The 15,676-nt window shown below is 44.2% G+C and overlaps 1 protein-coding gene across 1 annotated transcript in view; it reads left to right on the top strand.

Annotated features, from left to right (window-relative positions):
• Positions 1-15,676, top strand: part of LOC139750394 (glutamate receptor ionotropic, kainate 2-like) — a 690,745-nt gene that overhangs the window by 111,638 nt on the left and 563,431 nt on the right. The window contains exon 2 of the mRNA XM_071665191.1: positions 8,527-8,580. Coding sequence (XP_071521292.1) covers positions 8,559-8,580 — 22 coding nt within the window. The 5' untranslated portion in view covers positions 8,527-8,558. The remainder of the gene's footprint in view (positions 1-8,526; positions 8,581-15,676) is intronic.

Consider the following 15,676-nt stretch of genomic DNA (forward strand, 5'->3'; position numbering starts at 1 on the left):
GCTTAAACAACTAGAATAAAAAAAAGTCATGGTTTACTAGGTGGTGTTGGGATGCGAGTTCAGGCAAGAGTGATAATCAAACACAGGTTAACCTGACCTCTAACCTGACCGTTTCATACCTGGTATTCTGACCAGGTAGTGTGTGTGTGTGTGTGTGTGTGTGTGTGTGTGTGTGGATATTCGTCTCGTAAAGTGATGTGAACCGATTCATTCCGACCCATCGTCTGAAAACTGGCTGGCGTGGTCTTGGAGTGTGAGGAAGTGATGCGACCTTATATCGTGACCAGAAAGTGATAATATGACGTGATATTAAAACGTGTGTGTGTGTGTCGTGTGAGCTGCTGCAACCTGGCGTCTCCAAGCGCCAGCGACGAATCCTCCCCATATTTCATTTCTGTACACACCCTCCCCTTATGACAGGTGTGGCAGGTAATCGAGGGAGACGGACTGCAGCGTGTGTCGCGCGGCTTCAAAAATGTTCTCGGTATTAAAATTGTGATTTGTTTGATGCCTGTGCCAACGACGGTCGTACAGCACAACTGCTGCTCTGATCATTGTAACTGTTCGTTTGCTGCCTTGGCAATGCTGTACACGAGAGAGAGAAGCATAGGAATTAGAGAATTTAAGATAGAAGGATGAATAATGTCATGAAACCATAAACAGGTGAATGAGAATGGCGAGATCGTATAAGCAAATGATGCCATCTAAGAAAAGAACATTTAAAAGAACTGGCAACACATGTACAAATTGGGTAGAAGAGAAGATATGAAAGATGTTCCTGGGCCACATTAATAGAGAAACAATGTTAAAATGTTCAAACTATATCAAGGGTTCGGAGAGACATAGAGACGCGCAAAACATCTTGGTAAATAGAACACGTCACACTCACAAGCACCAACTTTAGAATAAGAACGAGTGTGGAACTTTACACCACACAGACAGGGGACGTTGTCAGATGGTGCAGCAGAGAAGACTGGCATTTTAAAAAGATGCGCAAAGCCCCGATAACAGCAGAAGATCCACAGCAAATACAGGGATCACACAAGAAGACTTTGGGGCTCAGTTAAGTGTGCGTTATTGAATCGCAATAACATAACTTTCGCATTCTTTTTTTTGCAATCTCTCTCTCTCTCTCTCTCTCTCTCTCTCTCTCTCTCTCTCTCTCTCTCTCTCTCTCTCCCTGAAACCAAGCGGATGGGGAATGCACAAAACAGGTGCCACGCGTTCAGTGCTGGGCTAAAGGATTTATGAATGACTATTTCTCCTCTCCTGTGCATGGCGTCTGTTTACTTTCATCTTGTAGGTTCGTGACAATGTTTCAGTATTATCGTATTTTCAGTAGGATGCTGGTGGGTGAGATTCATGTTATATTGCTGCTGTGTATGTATGTAGTTTAAGGCCTGCGTATTGAAGATGAAGTGTTAAACGTCTACTGTGTGATGCAGTAGTAGTCACAACGATGTAGTTTACATTGTCCAGAAGTTTACACCCTTCAGCTGGGCAGGAGTGTTTGTAAAAACTGCATTGGTAGAATACAGTGGGTCTGTCCTCTGTATGAGGTTGTTTCTCATAATGTAGTTTTGGTGTTGTTGTATTATATGACTGATGTTCAGACGATCCTCTCCCCTATCCCCAAGGATATATATATATATATATATATATATATATATATATATATATATATATATATATATATATATCGAGCCCCTCAACCATCTAATTTTTCTCAAGCAGCGACGCCTTACAGCCTGGTGGAGACCTTCACCCCACAGGCATGGCTGGCATAACACCATCAGGCTAGGAGGTTGTCGAGGGCCGCGGGTATCACGTTACACTCCTCCGCTTCTCGCAGGTGGAGTGATAACCTAACCTGCCTTGGGTCAGACACAGCCTTACACGTCATCAGTCTCATACAACCAGGTAAAAACCCATGAGGTAAGAGACGCCCTTGAAACTATATACGATGATAACCGAAATTGACCTTTGATAAACTCGGGGAGACTGTCAAACCTCACGTGTCTTAAAGACAAAATTTGAGTTCTTGAGAGGAATAACATACTTCAATACCAGCTGCTGGGGATGTTATACTGTGACTTCGAGGTGAGTTCAGTGTTCAGACTCGAGGTACTGCGAGTTGAGAAATAAGTCGACGTCTGAGAGTTTAAAGGTAAAGTCTGTGGAGTTTGAGGTGGGATAATGTAGGGAAAGACGAGGCCTGAAAACTCGTGAGTCAGACAACCCGAGATCATAAGAAGCAAGCTTGATACGCGTTATTTCGAGACAGATTTAAAGGCAGTGATATTGAATACGAACATGCAAAAATGCTTGCTTGGGGGATAAGCACTGACGCCACGAGTCGGAGACATACATAAGGTAAAGACAGAATAAAACCAGAGAGAGAGAGAGAGAGAGAGAGAGAGAGAGAGAGAGAGAGAGAGAGAGAGAGAGAGAGAGCAGTCTTCGATATTTTGTTCCAATAAGAAAAAACCTGCCATTGAGAAGGGACAGATCGCTGCTGTTAGGAAAAGACGTGAGATCGTTGAAACTTCCAAAGTTTAGCGGTATCGGGAAAGAAACAGACTTCGCAACGACTCGCTTATGAGTTGCCAACGGCTAACTCCTCAGCCACGTAAAACAGTGGCTTGCCGAGCATCACGTGGTCTAGCTAATGGTGGAGGTGCATAAACCCACCAGTTACCGGGAGGGAGGTAGAGCGTTGCGGTATAGAGCGAGGATGTCCCATGGGGACTCCCGCATTGCGGAATTCATATTTATGATCGTAGGGAAGGTTGTGAAATTCAGTATGCATCAGGGAGGAGGAGAAAGGGGGAGATATTCGAAGACTCGACTCGGGGAAATGGTAGACGCCATGGCAACAGGACCATAGTTGGAAGTATTAGAACGGCTACCTTCCTATGGGATAATGTGCACCAATACATGTGTCTGAGAATAAGGAAAAGTTTCGATTTCAGAAAGAAACGAAGCAGTCGGGTAAGCACAGTGCTTCAAAAGACGAGGTGGAATGCCATTTGGTCCAAACATCTTGCTTATGATTAGAGATTCTTTCATGTTGTATAAGTTGGATGATAGAGAGGTGGTATAAAATTAGTAAGAGCACTGTAGCACTATAGTAAGAGTTTGCTGTCTGCAAACTATAATGTACAGGGTTGATCCTGCCATGTACAGGGTTGATCCTGCTATGTACAGGGTTGATCCCACTATGTATAGGGTTGATCCCACTATGTATAGGGTTGATCATACGATGAATGTGGTAAAGGAATATGCAGGGGTCTTGGGAGATGACATTCCTCAACTACTTGAACTGTTCAACTCTTTGGCGGGGGAGTGTGTATATTATACCTTCTCTTACGTAGTGTGTTTACTCTTGAAATATCCTAGAAGACATAGTTCTCATTCCACACCCATCAAGCACTTTCCTCCTAGAAAAGACTTTGTTAAATATTACTACTGCAATCGAGAGTTGCTTAATAGGAAGGTGTGACACCTGGATCCCAAAATTGTCTAGTATACTTCCTAAAGCCGTTGGTAAAGACTGTGGATTGTTCACTGTAGAAATTCAGGAAGGTTTTGATCATGTACGTATATAGTGTGGCATCCCACCCTACATATAATGGTTACATGGGATCTGTGGGCTGCGGTATCGTGTCCTGAATATGGAAAGAGGCATTGGGCAACTTCATCAGTGACCCGAGCTGTGAGGGTAATGTGAAGCCTCCGACACCAATCGTTTTTTCCCCCTTTCTCCGTACTAGTCCAGTTTTGATGATCGTATGTGCATGATCCGTCAGTTGTCCTTCGTCCATCCTTTAGCCAGTCTTCACTCCACTCCACCCGAGTCTGCTCCCTATTCACACCTTCCCAAGCCAGTCGCCTTGCTAGTGCTTGAGAGCCAAGACGCCTTCCATTCATCCATCCATCCATCCAGCGCCAGTTACCTTGCTCGTGCTCGAGAGCCAAGACGCCTTCCATCCATCCATCCAGCACCGGCCAAGTATCAGTCGTGGCTGCGTTTCATCATTTGCTTGGTTTATTTTGCGTGGTGGTGGTTAGGATGGTGGGGGTGGTAGCTTGTGGACTATACACTGGTGACAGACAATCGTTCTTTTTGTACAGTCCATGAGCGGGGAAAAACTAAAACTTAGAAAAAAGTGTGTGTGGCGGATATCTCTTCGTACGTCGAAAAGGAATGAAGACCGCGACACCTCTCATCCCTAAAAGGTAGTTACAAGGGTGAGGTGGTCATCGCACCACCTGAGGAGATGTGGTTGACGAAAGTTTTGCTGAAAAGGTTCCCATCAGATCTGTGAAGGACGGCCAGAGGCACAGGACTCTCCAGTGTGTCGGATTTGCCAAGCATTGCTCGCTTAATTCAAGGGGAGGTTATGTTACCTGTGTCTTTGAATATGGTTGGTTATAGGATGGTTCTCTGGAAAGTCTCGTCTTACTGATCTCGAAAGTGGAAAGTAAGATGATGTGAAGGACGTATGTTTTAAGATTCTGGAGATATATTCTATCTCTTTTTACCCTCCTGCTTCGAACGAGAAAAAGTAGGAGACACAGAGGGATCGAATATAACCGTAGTACGCCCTCTTCTGGAATTGCAAAAGTGACCCTTGATGAGCTTCACATGGAAATGGGACTCGAACCTCATGACAATGGAACTATTGAGGATTCCGATTCAGGAAATGAAGGTGAGGCAGTAGAGTCTGCCTCTGCGTCTTCAGCAGTTTTGACAGAAATATCGAAACTGTTGAAAATGTTTCGTTCAGTTGAAAAGAACATTTGTTTTGAGATTTTAACACTTTGATTCATGGCTATACAATATCACTTTTTGTAATGAAACATCAGCAGTGAAGTGTGTGTATAAATATGATAGAGAAGTGGTAAAGAAACACATGTAAGCATATCAGATAAACTGAAACGCTGAAAAAAAAAGTTCTAGAAAGACGACTTCAGGAGTGTAGTTTGTCGAGGAAGTACGCTTAGGAAATGCATTGCAGAGAAAGTTGGGGATATTAGAAAGCAGAATGTAAAACAAATGAGGAAGGGAGTCTTGATGACAAAGACGAAACCAGCAAACATGAATAAGGATTACTCTTGTATGACATCTGTCCAGATGATTTAGGCAAAGGCATCGCTCCTGCCAGATATGCCAGTCAGTCAGTCAAATGGAATGATTTCCTGTTGGCTTTCATGTTACGAAGATGAGGCGTCGAGACCAAAATTCAGATATCAGTGTAGGAAAAAAACAGAAAAAGTTGATGGCAGAAGAGTGATTACAGATAACATTATTACAATTCAACGACCAAGAAGTCCCTTGAAATGTAGATATATATTGGTTGGAGTGAGATCATTGTTATTCTGTGTACATCCCATCCCCAATTTAGCTTTGATTGTCTATTACGGGTTTGCAAAGATGCAGCTACTGTAGTAATCTAGATAAAAGTATGATTTTTTTTGCCAAATGGTTCGAGACACCTTGTGCATATTTGGAAGTAATTTCTGCTGGTATTGTGGGAGTAAACACAAATCCACTGACAAAAATTGCATCGATTACTAAAAGAGACAGACAAACTCCAACCATCTGTAAGCAACACAAGAAAACAATCTTTCTAAAAACGAGAAGGGAGGAAACGGATCCTTCCACAAGGTATCTCTTGCAGATGCATCCACCAGCTGAGGGAAGATCACTAGCTTAGCAACCACGAGCTGAGGATAGAACAAGGATAGAAAGCATCACCCACGGGCCCTCCTGAACTTCTTCACCCTGATGTTGAAGGCGGATCAAATGCTTCTCCTGATACCCTCTCCAGGGAAGTATCATATTCTGATGCTCTTATCAAAAGGGTTGTCAGTCGGATAAACTCCCTGTGATAAACGGTACGAGATGGAGATACCTGGTCACCTATAGTTATGGGATAATAATTCTTTGGTTGATAGACCAATTTATCAAAAGATTATCTGACAAGAAAATGATCGAGGAAACCATGAAAGGCACCTTGGATAAAGTATGAGGAGGATATCAAATCAAACACCAAACCAAAATAAAGACTAAAGACTCGTCTAGTTTCTCTAATGGTTAAAGAGGAACAGAGAAGGGGGCCAAGTGAGAATATTCCCTCAAAGGCTCAGTCCTCTGTTCTTAACGCTACCTCGCTAATGCGGAAAATGGCGAATAGTACAGAATATATATATATATATATATATATATATATATATATATATATATATATATATATATATATATATATATATATATAAACACACGAGAGTTGCACCTCGCAATGGTTTTATTACCAGAACACAGACTCGTACTAGAAATGATTGGCAAGCTAGATGGGACGCTCAGTCAGAAGCAATAGCATTATTGGAGAAATGCTAAACAATGACGAAAAACTTTTATAGTTCTTAAAGCCAAATATATAGCATTCTTTATATGATGTTTTAAGACTTGAGATAACTTCTAAAGGCGACCCCCCAAAAAAAAATATATACAGTTCAATGTAAATAGTTTTTAAGTTGTGTTTTTTTTTTCTTCGTGCCCAAAAACCGCTGAATAACTACGAGGTTCAAGATTCTGGCGCTTTACGAATTCCACAAGAATCAAATCAACAATCAGGGCCAGCATTGTGCTCTCTCTCTCTCTCTCTCTCTCTCTCTCTCTCTCTCTCTCTCTCTCTCTCTCTCTCTCTCTCTCTCTCTCTCTCTCATTCATTACCGCCTTCCCATCCTATCACTTACGCCCCCCATCCCAGTCTCGGCCTCACGCCTTTTCACCCTCCTCTTCCCCCTGGATCTCCCACCTATCACTAGGTACACAGCCGTTATCAGAAACTTCCACTCTCTGCTGGTGGTGTGGCCGTGGTCCCCTGGAAGGAAGGTAGGTGTGTGTGGCGGAGGGGAGTACATAACAGCAACATGGCCGCTATGACGTCCATTTGCTGTCAAGATTGTGATCTTCCTGTCCTCAGAAGTTCAGTAATTAGTGCCACAGTGTCGAGATCCTTCTGCTTGGCAGTATGACATCAAGAGCTCATAACCTAGCGTTCATGAGCTGTGTGTACGTGTGTGTGGGTGGGTGTCATTGTCACCAAGGCTTGGTTGAACCCGTTCATTCCCGTAGTTTCTGTGTTGAAATTTGACCACACTAGGATTGACCGTTATGGTAACCCACTCCTTCTTTCTCTTGGCGTAGCGAAGGTGTGGCTTATTTCCTTCCTAGTTTCGCCAAAATTTCTCGTACCTCATTTTCTTTTTGTCCAAATTGAAAGGGAAGAAATATTGAGACAGACACGACTGAAGAATGTGGGAAGAGGGATAGATAGAGTAACATGAGGATGACTGAGGAAACGAGCTGGACGAAGGATAGAAGAAGGATCGTAGTTAAGAGTCCAGGGGAGGATAGTGGATTAGCTAAGGGAGTTAACAGCTTGATTTGACGTAGCCAAGGGTTATAGGAGTTGGCAGGAGGACATAGAACACGGGAGGAGGGTTAGGAAACTCCAGCAGGAAGATCGGGAAGGTGATTAAACGTTAGAAGAGTTGAACACGATACAGAAACCTGTAAGAAAACGGATCCACACACGTCAGGATGGATGATTTAAAGAAGAAAAAGAACTTGGGAGGAGGATATAGAAAACGGTAATCAGAACGTGAATGTCGCCGTTTTCAATTCTCTGAACTCCTAACATCCTGGTTGGTTAACCTCCCGTAAAAAGAGAAGCGAAAAATAAAACAGCCACATATATTGTAGATAAATTCCTTATTTGCTCCGATAGTTTGATTGTCCAAATGATATATGTTCATTGACAGTTGTGTATTCATCTGGAGAAGCCTGATTAAATGGTATTAAAATTAAACGAATCGAACGTTCAATCCAGTATCATGCAGGTTGGCCGGACATTTGAAGTTACACAGCTGTGCAAATGTTTAGACGCGTGTCCGAAGCAGAGAAGTCTGTATTGAAAATAAGAATTAGAGATAAAGTTCTTTATTGTTTTACGGAAGGTCGTATGCAAATGCTGTTCAAATTCGTTTATGCAAATTTCGTTAACTGGATGTAATGTCATCACTGCTTATTGATGACGCATTTATTGATGATGTATGACACAGCGTCGAGGCCATGCGGGGGTGTTGAGAAGAACCAGATGATACATTTGAAAACGTAAAGTAGATCAGAAAGCAAAAGATGACGTGTATGTGACGTGTCGTTTCATGAGCTGTGGCGTATAACGAAGTTTGTATGAAGCTTTTTGACCATTAGTCGGTGAAGGCGTAGTGATGACCCCATTCTAACTCTTTAGTTGTTCGAGTTTTGATCCTGGAATCTGTAATACACTATATTGTTTTTCAGCCTTGCCTTCCCTAGCCTTGTTTTCCTACCCTGCACTTTATCCTTGCCCTCCAGTGTGTTTGACTCTCCCTACCTCTCAGCGAAGCTTTTTTTAAGACATTGTAGCTGATGCTGTAGACTTGTGACACTCAAACTTTTCTTTCTCTTTTCAGACTGCGGAGTTTCCAACACGTTAGGTCTCGAGATGATGGGCTTCAGTTACACAGGTGAGTTAGATAGGGTTTTGGCGTTTGTTGTGCTCGGCGCTGAATAACACATAAACATGTTTCGATATTGTACTGAATTAACATTCTGACGAATAGGTGAGGCATACGTGTGAGCTGGTGGTGTCATCGTGTTAGAATTGGCGACAGGCATTCGAACTGCAAGATGGTTCAACACTGAACATTAGAGAAAATTCACAATAGCTTGCGATGTTCTATATCTATATGGTAATATTGGCCACCAAGTCTTATAGTTTCTTCTACCTTAGTTTGATTCTTGGGATTTAAAGACATTACTGTATGATTAGTCAGTTCTGATGCTGTATCGTTTTTCCCTTTGGTCTCCACATGTATCGTGGTAGTATTCATTCATACGTGGCCAACAAGGTACACACAATATCGGCCACACAAATCTTGATCTATCATCATATCGGCTAAAACGAGCAGGTGAGTGTATCGGTGGCTGGCCGGGCGTGCGTGTGACCCCCTGTGTTGTGTGTGTGTTGGTAGGATGCTGGAGGTTGTGGGAGGTCTCTGCTGTAAGGCTGCGCTCCACCTCCACGACAGACGTGCATTTGGTCGACTTCCAGGTGTTATGATGAGCCAGCGAACCAGAAGTGCGTCTGATTTGGCATGATGTATGTTGTGATCTCAAGTGCTGCGTGTGTCGTCAGAAATCATCCCCCAGTTTCTTCAGCATCATCTGGTTGCGGTACATTATCTCCTTCACTGGTATAGAGGCAAGGTTAGCTAGCATGAACCCAGGCTATTAGAATGGTGTGGTTGTTTATCATCTTGTTTCTAAAGACTATAAGGTCCTAGGTGCACTGTCCATCATGTATATCGTACTTCCAATTGGTCGGGTTAGGAAATTCATTGTGTGTGTGTGTGTGTGCATCAGATCATTACTGAATTGGAACACACTCGTTGACCACGTCATCAGTTAGGTAGCTCGAGCAGTGCTCATTGCTTACCTTGGTAATTACATTATGTTCCAAAGGAATACGTCGGTTATATTGTGTAATTGGTCCATCACGACGCATGAATATGCAGCTCCTGTGTGGCATTCAGGGCTGACATACGACAGGATAATAGAGACGTTATCTTGCGTCATCCTGGGTTATAAGTACACTATGCATCTCTGTTACTTATCTCCACCCCTTGCTTCATTCTTACCCCACTTACGTTTATAACACATCTCTTCGTATTTCCCACACAGAGACTGACACTCTTTTTAACATCAGTTCATTTGGCCAACCTCTCTAATTCATTATTCCTCCTAAAATTAAATCTGGAGTCTATCATTTTGCACACGTACAATTTGTAAGAGTTCAACATTCTCTCACAGGTTCCTACACTATGTGTATTTTATACTGCACATTTATAAAAAAAAAAAAAAAAAAAAATTAAAGATGGAAATGACAATATATAGTGAATAAAATATATCGTGCTTTGATTCGCTAGATAAAGGGAAAAGTATGTGTGTTAATAAATAGAGTGGTTGAGAGAGAAGTGGCTTTGGTTGTATTTGGACCCGTAGGACCATGATTAGGAATTAACAAAGAGATTACGGTAAGATGAGGTAGGTGGAAGTGGGAGACCATTATATGGAAGTGAAAATGGTTTCAACAAAGATTTGCCTACGGGCCTGAATAACAGTCAGAGACTAATTGTTGCTCTGCAATGGAATAGAGATGGGGTCTTGCAAACGCGCAGTTTGGGTATACTGGTCTGGATCGGACAATGGTGTAATGGATTTGACTAGGTCCAAAATGAAGGTGTTGAGGTCGTAATACAAAATGGGAGAAGTTTGTGGGCTGGATGTGGATAAGTAGGGTTGCTGATGGTTTCGGTGCATGTAGTACATGACAGTAGAGCCTGGAACTGGATATGAGTTTGGACAGACATAGGGTCTCTTTGTTAGTGTCTTGCCCAAGTACGAACTCCTCACATACGTACTGGATGAAGGGTAGAGGTATGTTGTTAATATATGCCTATGTGTGGCTGTGGTGGAGGAAAGTGAATGAAATAGTGCAGGAAAAATCAAAAGGAAAATGAACATTATTGTTACATTGGTAAATTAATGATATGATCTAGGTTGTGCTAGATTGTCACGTATGAATGTATACATAACTATATATATATATATATATATATATATATATATATATATATATATATATATGAAAGAGCATAAGTAAAATAGAAACGTATATGTGGGGTTATTCCGGTAGGCAATTACGTACGCTCACTACCAAAGTGCTCTGTAGGCTATTCGATTTAAGTTTTTCTCACGAGGTAAAGTTGATAAGGCAGTGTTGGTTATCCTTGTGATCACTGCCACCACCTGCTACCTCTCACCACACACTCCGGTCACAACACTGGGTCGTTGTGCCTCCCGGGTGGAGGAGTGTGTTGTATATGAACATAACGGAGTCATTGGAGGCCGGAAGAGTAGTAGACTCGATGTATATAAAGTATTTGATGGTGGGGTCATATGATTAGAGATAATGTACATTGTACCGTATCTATCGTGAGAAGTTTCGTTATCTGTTGTCGTTCACAGTATCGTTAGCAGCATTATTAGTGTGGTTGTACCCTACACACAAGATATTATGATAGAATAACGTCGACTTGCTCGAACTGTGATTTTAAATGTCAGGTCAGTCTCGCATCCCTCCCTCGCTCCCCAGATATACAGGATTATGTCTGTTATATTCAATGTGGTGTGTGTGTGTGTGTGTGTGTGTGTGTGTGTGTTATTTAACCCATTATACCCCATCGTTCTGAAAGTTCTCTTCACTTTCGCGTATTGTATTTCAGTATGGTTCTCCAGATGTCAGGCCGTACCTATCATGAAGTGATACTGGCTTTCACCCAGTAACTCTGCCCTTCAACGCCAGCAAGTTAAACGCACGTCATCGAAACTCACACTTGCCTTGTCCTCCTCCTAGCCATCATATGTTCAGCCAAATAGTTCACGCAGGGATATAGCAGCCTGGTCCTTGCCACCACCACGTCCCGCCAGTTCTTGGCGCCACTACATCGGTCCAGCATTTGGCATCACAATGGTACAAGGTGGTGGATGACGCCACAAGTCTTGTGGCTCGTTCTCCCACAAACCACTGATGTGTGGTTGCATGGTCGTAAGGTATTCATTGAGATGATGAAGATGGCGTGACCTGGGACTTGGTTATAGTGCAGACACTCGCATCTCGGTATTTAACGTAGGGTTGCTCACTTGCACGTACGTACGTTCGTTCGTGACCATGTACGTACGCACGTGCGTAGAGCCGTGCCCATGCGGTAACATGGGGCCATGCCTATGCACGCATGTCCTGTTCGTGTCCATGCACGTAACGTAGGATTCCGGATCCTTGAGCGTTAGTGGAGTCTTGCCCATGCACGTACGAAGTGCCGTGTCCATGTACGTACGTAGGGATGTCCCTATACGCGTACGTAGGGCCGTGTCCATGTACGTGCGTACGTAGAATCATACCCACGCTCTTATGAAGGAGCACTTCGTACGGTGACACACATGGTCGGGCAAGGCCAGAAGTGGGCGCCGTGCTGCCGGAGGAAAAAAATATCAAAAGCGAAAAAAATGAATCCATTCACTAATTGAGGTTACTTGGAAAGCGGTTTACCCACTTGCATGCATGCACATGCATACGGTCTTTGCATGCATATGCATGTGTGCGCTCTCCACGTATGGAAAGCACGATTCGCATGCAAATGCCACACACACACACACACACACACACACACACACACACACACACACACACACACACGTAGCCTGCCATCCCTGGTCACCACAGACACCACAAAATCCCTGGACGAAAGAGTGCATTGGCTTTCATCCATCCTCCGCCGTGTGTCGTGCATTTCCCACGATGCCCCGACGGTCGTATAGCGAGCGTGGAGACCGCCGTGCACGGGGAGGGAGTGAGGTATGGGGTGATCTTCAGGTCCGCCATGCTTGCTTGCTTTCGCCTGTATATCCTCGAGGGGGGAGGTGGCCATCCAGCTTTGTATAGCCAGAGAATTAAGTTTCATATTCTCTGGATATGAGAGATTCTCAGTCTCGTGTACTCCCACAGTTACTGCAACACAGCAAGGCTAGGTGAGAGTTATTACAATACAGTAAGGCTGGATGAGTTATTACAACACAGCAGGGCTGGGTGAAAGTTATTACAACACAGCAAGGCTGGGTGAGAGTTATTACAACACAGCAAGACTGGGTGAGAGTTATTACAACACAGCAAGACTGGGTGAGAGTTATTACAACACAACAAGACTGGGTGAGAGTTATTACAACACAGCAAGACTGGGTGAGAGTTATTACAACACAGCAAGACTGGGTGAGAGTTATTACAACACAGCAAGACTGGGTGAGAGTTATTACAACACAGCAAGACTGGGTGAGAGTTATTACAACACAGCAAGACTGGGTGAGAGTTATTACAACACAGCAAGGCTGGATAAGAGTCATCACAACAAGGCTGGATCAGTGTTATCACAACACAATGCTGGATCGAAGTGATGCATGATCGCTATAGCCTCCTCATGGTTGTGATACGGGGTAAGGAGAGACATAGATATCAAACACTGAATTTCTGAAATTGTACAAACGAAGATTTGTCTTGCACGCCGGCGCCATATACCTGAGGAATGCAAAGTAGAACTGTAAAGTCTGAGTACATTTGCATATCATGTAAAGAATTTCCATCTGTGGGGTTTGGAAACCCAGAAAAAACTTTCTGATAATTATGTGAAATTCAAAGTCCTTTGTATTTGTCTAGTCTTAAGAAAGACTGAAGTCCTTCCTGCGCATTTTAACAGAAAAAGTGAGTAATGTCAGGAAGTGTGATACTGATATGAACTTGATCCACTGTGTGTACAAGGTTTCTGTTTCACTCAACGTTATAAACAATCCGTGTCTGTCGAGGTCTCTTCCTGTTCCCTATCTCGCTTCACCGTACTTCAAACTGACATGCCAAACTCCTCCCCATTTACTGTCAGTCATGAGCCTCTACACAAATTCTTCACGAAGGTGTAGTGAAAAAACTCCTCAGTTCTGCTGGCTTTTTAAAAGGTGTAGTCGTTATATAAAGGGATCTAAACCAGTTGAATTTCAGGTTACAATCAAACACGGAAAAGTATGGGAACTTGTTAAGTTGTGAGTATAGAGACACACCCTCATTTCATAAGAGACTTTCATAACCTTCGTGGCTTTAGAGAGTAGACATAAACCCTTTGAGATGCACAAACGTGGGAAGGGAAACAAAAAGTTTGAGAGAGGAACCTGTTTGGCTCCGATCGGTTCGTACCGTGTCCCACCATCCTGACTTCGTTGTATGACTAAAGTTGAACCTTCACCGTCTGGGCCCAGTCGATCACAGCCGTCATGATGGGTTTGTACCGTCGCTCCCTCCGTATCGCCAGCCCTCCACCCAAGTCCTTATCTGTATGTCATCCCAGCCAGCCTCTTTCTACCCCTCCTCTAACCAGCCTCGCCCAGCTAGGACCTGCCTACGCCAGCAATATCGTCAGCACCCCAGGGCAGCATCGTCGGCCGCCTCCATCTCACCCGAAAAAGGACGTCTTCCCTTCTACCACCACCCGAGTCAGCCCCTCCCTCCTACCTCCAAAGCCAGGTCTTATCAACGCTGCCTCCAGTCACACCCTTCCACGCTACCCACACCTTTAATAACCTTCCGTATTGGTGCTTCTGTTCCATCCGAACTGCATTGTCTCGTCCACACCCTGTGTATCCAGCCCTCCTCCTCCAAGCAAAGGCCTACGCTACCTCCAGCCAGCACACACTCCACGCCGGCCAGATCACCACCTCACCAACACGGATCAAGTCCCCCTCCACGCCACCCCGCGGCCATGTTCCCTCCGCTTCAACTCCCAGTCGAGCCATGCCTCATCCCAGCCATACCTGTCCTCTTCAACCCACAGCGAGCCAACCTCGACTTCCCCACCCCCGAGCCATCTGTCAGTCAGGGGGAGGCTGCACTATCTCACTGCTCTTATCACCGCACTCAGCCGCTCCCCTCTACCCTTTCCCACCCCTCACCTCAGCCTCCCTGCCTCTCCTCCCCTCCTTTACATTGTTGCTCCGTCCGTCAGCCAAACTACCTCTGGGCACGCCGTTCTCACCAGCAACGTCAGAGGCATATGCTGGGGCTGTGGTGTTGAGTGAGAGGGAGGGAGGGTGAGGGAGAAGTGGGGCGGGTGGGGGTCAGGAGTGGCAAGAGATGAGGGAGAGAGAGAGAGAGAGAGAGAGAGAGAGAGAGAGAGAGAGAGAGAGAGAGAGAGAGAGAGAGAGAGAGAGAATAGGAGGAGGGACGTGAGAAAGGAGAGTGTAGAGTGGGAAGAGGAGAATCATTTGTCCTTCCTCCAGCTCAAGCAAACGTGAACTGAGAGCGAGATGAGTGGGTCTGGGGGAGTGACTCAGACCGGGGAGATAACAAAGGGAAGCCGTAGACACAGTAACAACCTGAACGGCTACACGTACTGAATATACTTTGTTCTCACGGAGTCTCAAAGCCATGAAGACAGCCTCAGGTAGTCAACGATCTACACACTGCACAGCTGTATATGAGCTTAACTTAGTTGATTTTAATTCCTAGTCCAAGGGATAATACACACACACACACACACACACACACACACACACACGTATCTCAGAGGTATACAAATAAGGAACTAGAAACACGTCTCCCACACACATTAGTAAAACCTACAACAATGCATTTCTAACTTTTTACCTCCTCTGTCCAACTCATTCTTATTCTCCTTCTAATTATCCAGTTAAAGAAAAGAAAAGGCAGTGGGGCAAGTTAGAGGATGAGAGGGGAGGAATGACGTAAAAGTAAACCAGTAGACATAGTGTGGGGACACTTGTGCTTACAGCCCAACACTGGAACGTTGACATCAACATTACTTGGCTAAGGATCTTCGTTATAGTTGCGTTCCATCGTGCTCTTACATAACGTTCCTCGACACAACGGTGTTGTGAGGCAGAATCTAAGTATTGATGATAAGTTACGTGTTACTGATAACCTCCTCAAGAAGTTATGGTATGGTA

Source organism: Panulirus ornatus, chromosome 1 (genome assembly GCF_036320965.1).
Source record: "Panulirus ornatus isolate Po-2019 chromosome 1, ASM3632096v1, whole genome shotgun sequence".
Lineage (NCBI taxonomy): Eukaryota > Metazoa > Arthropoda > Malacostraca > Decapoda > Palinuridae > Panulirus > Panulirus ornatus.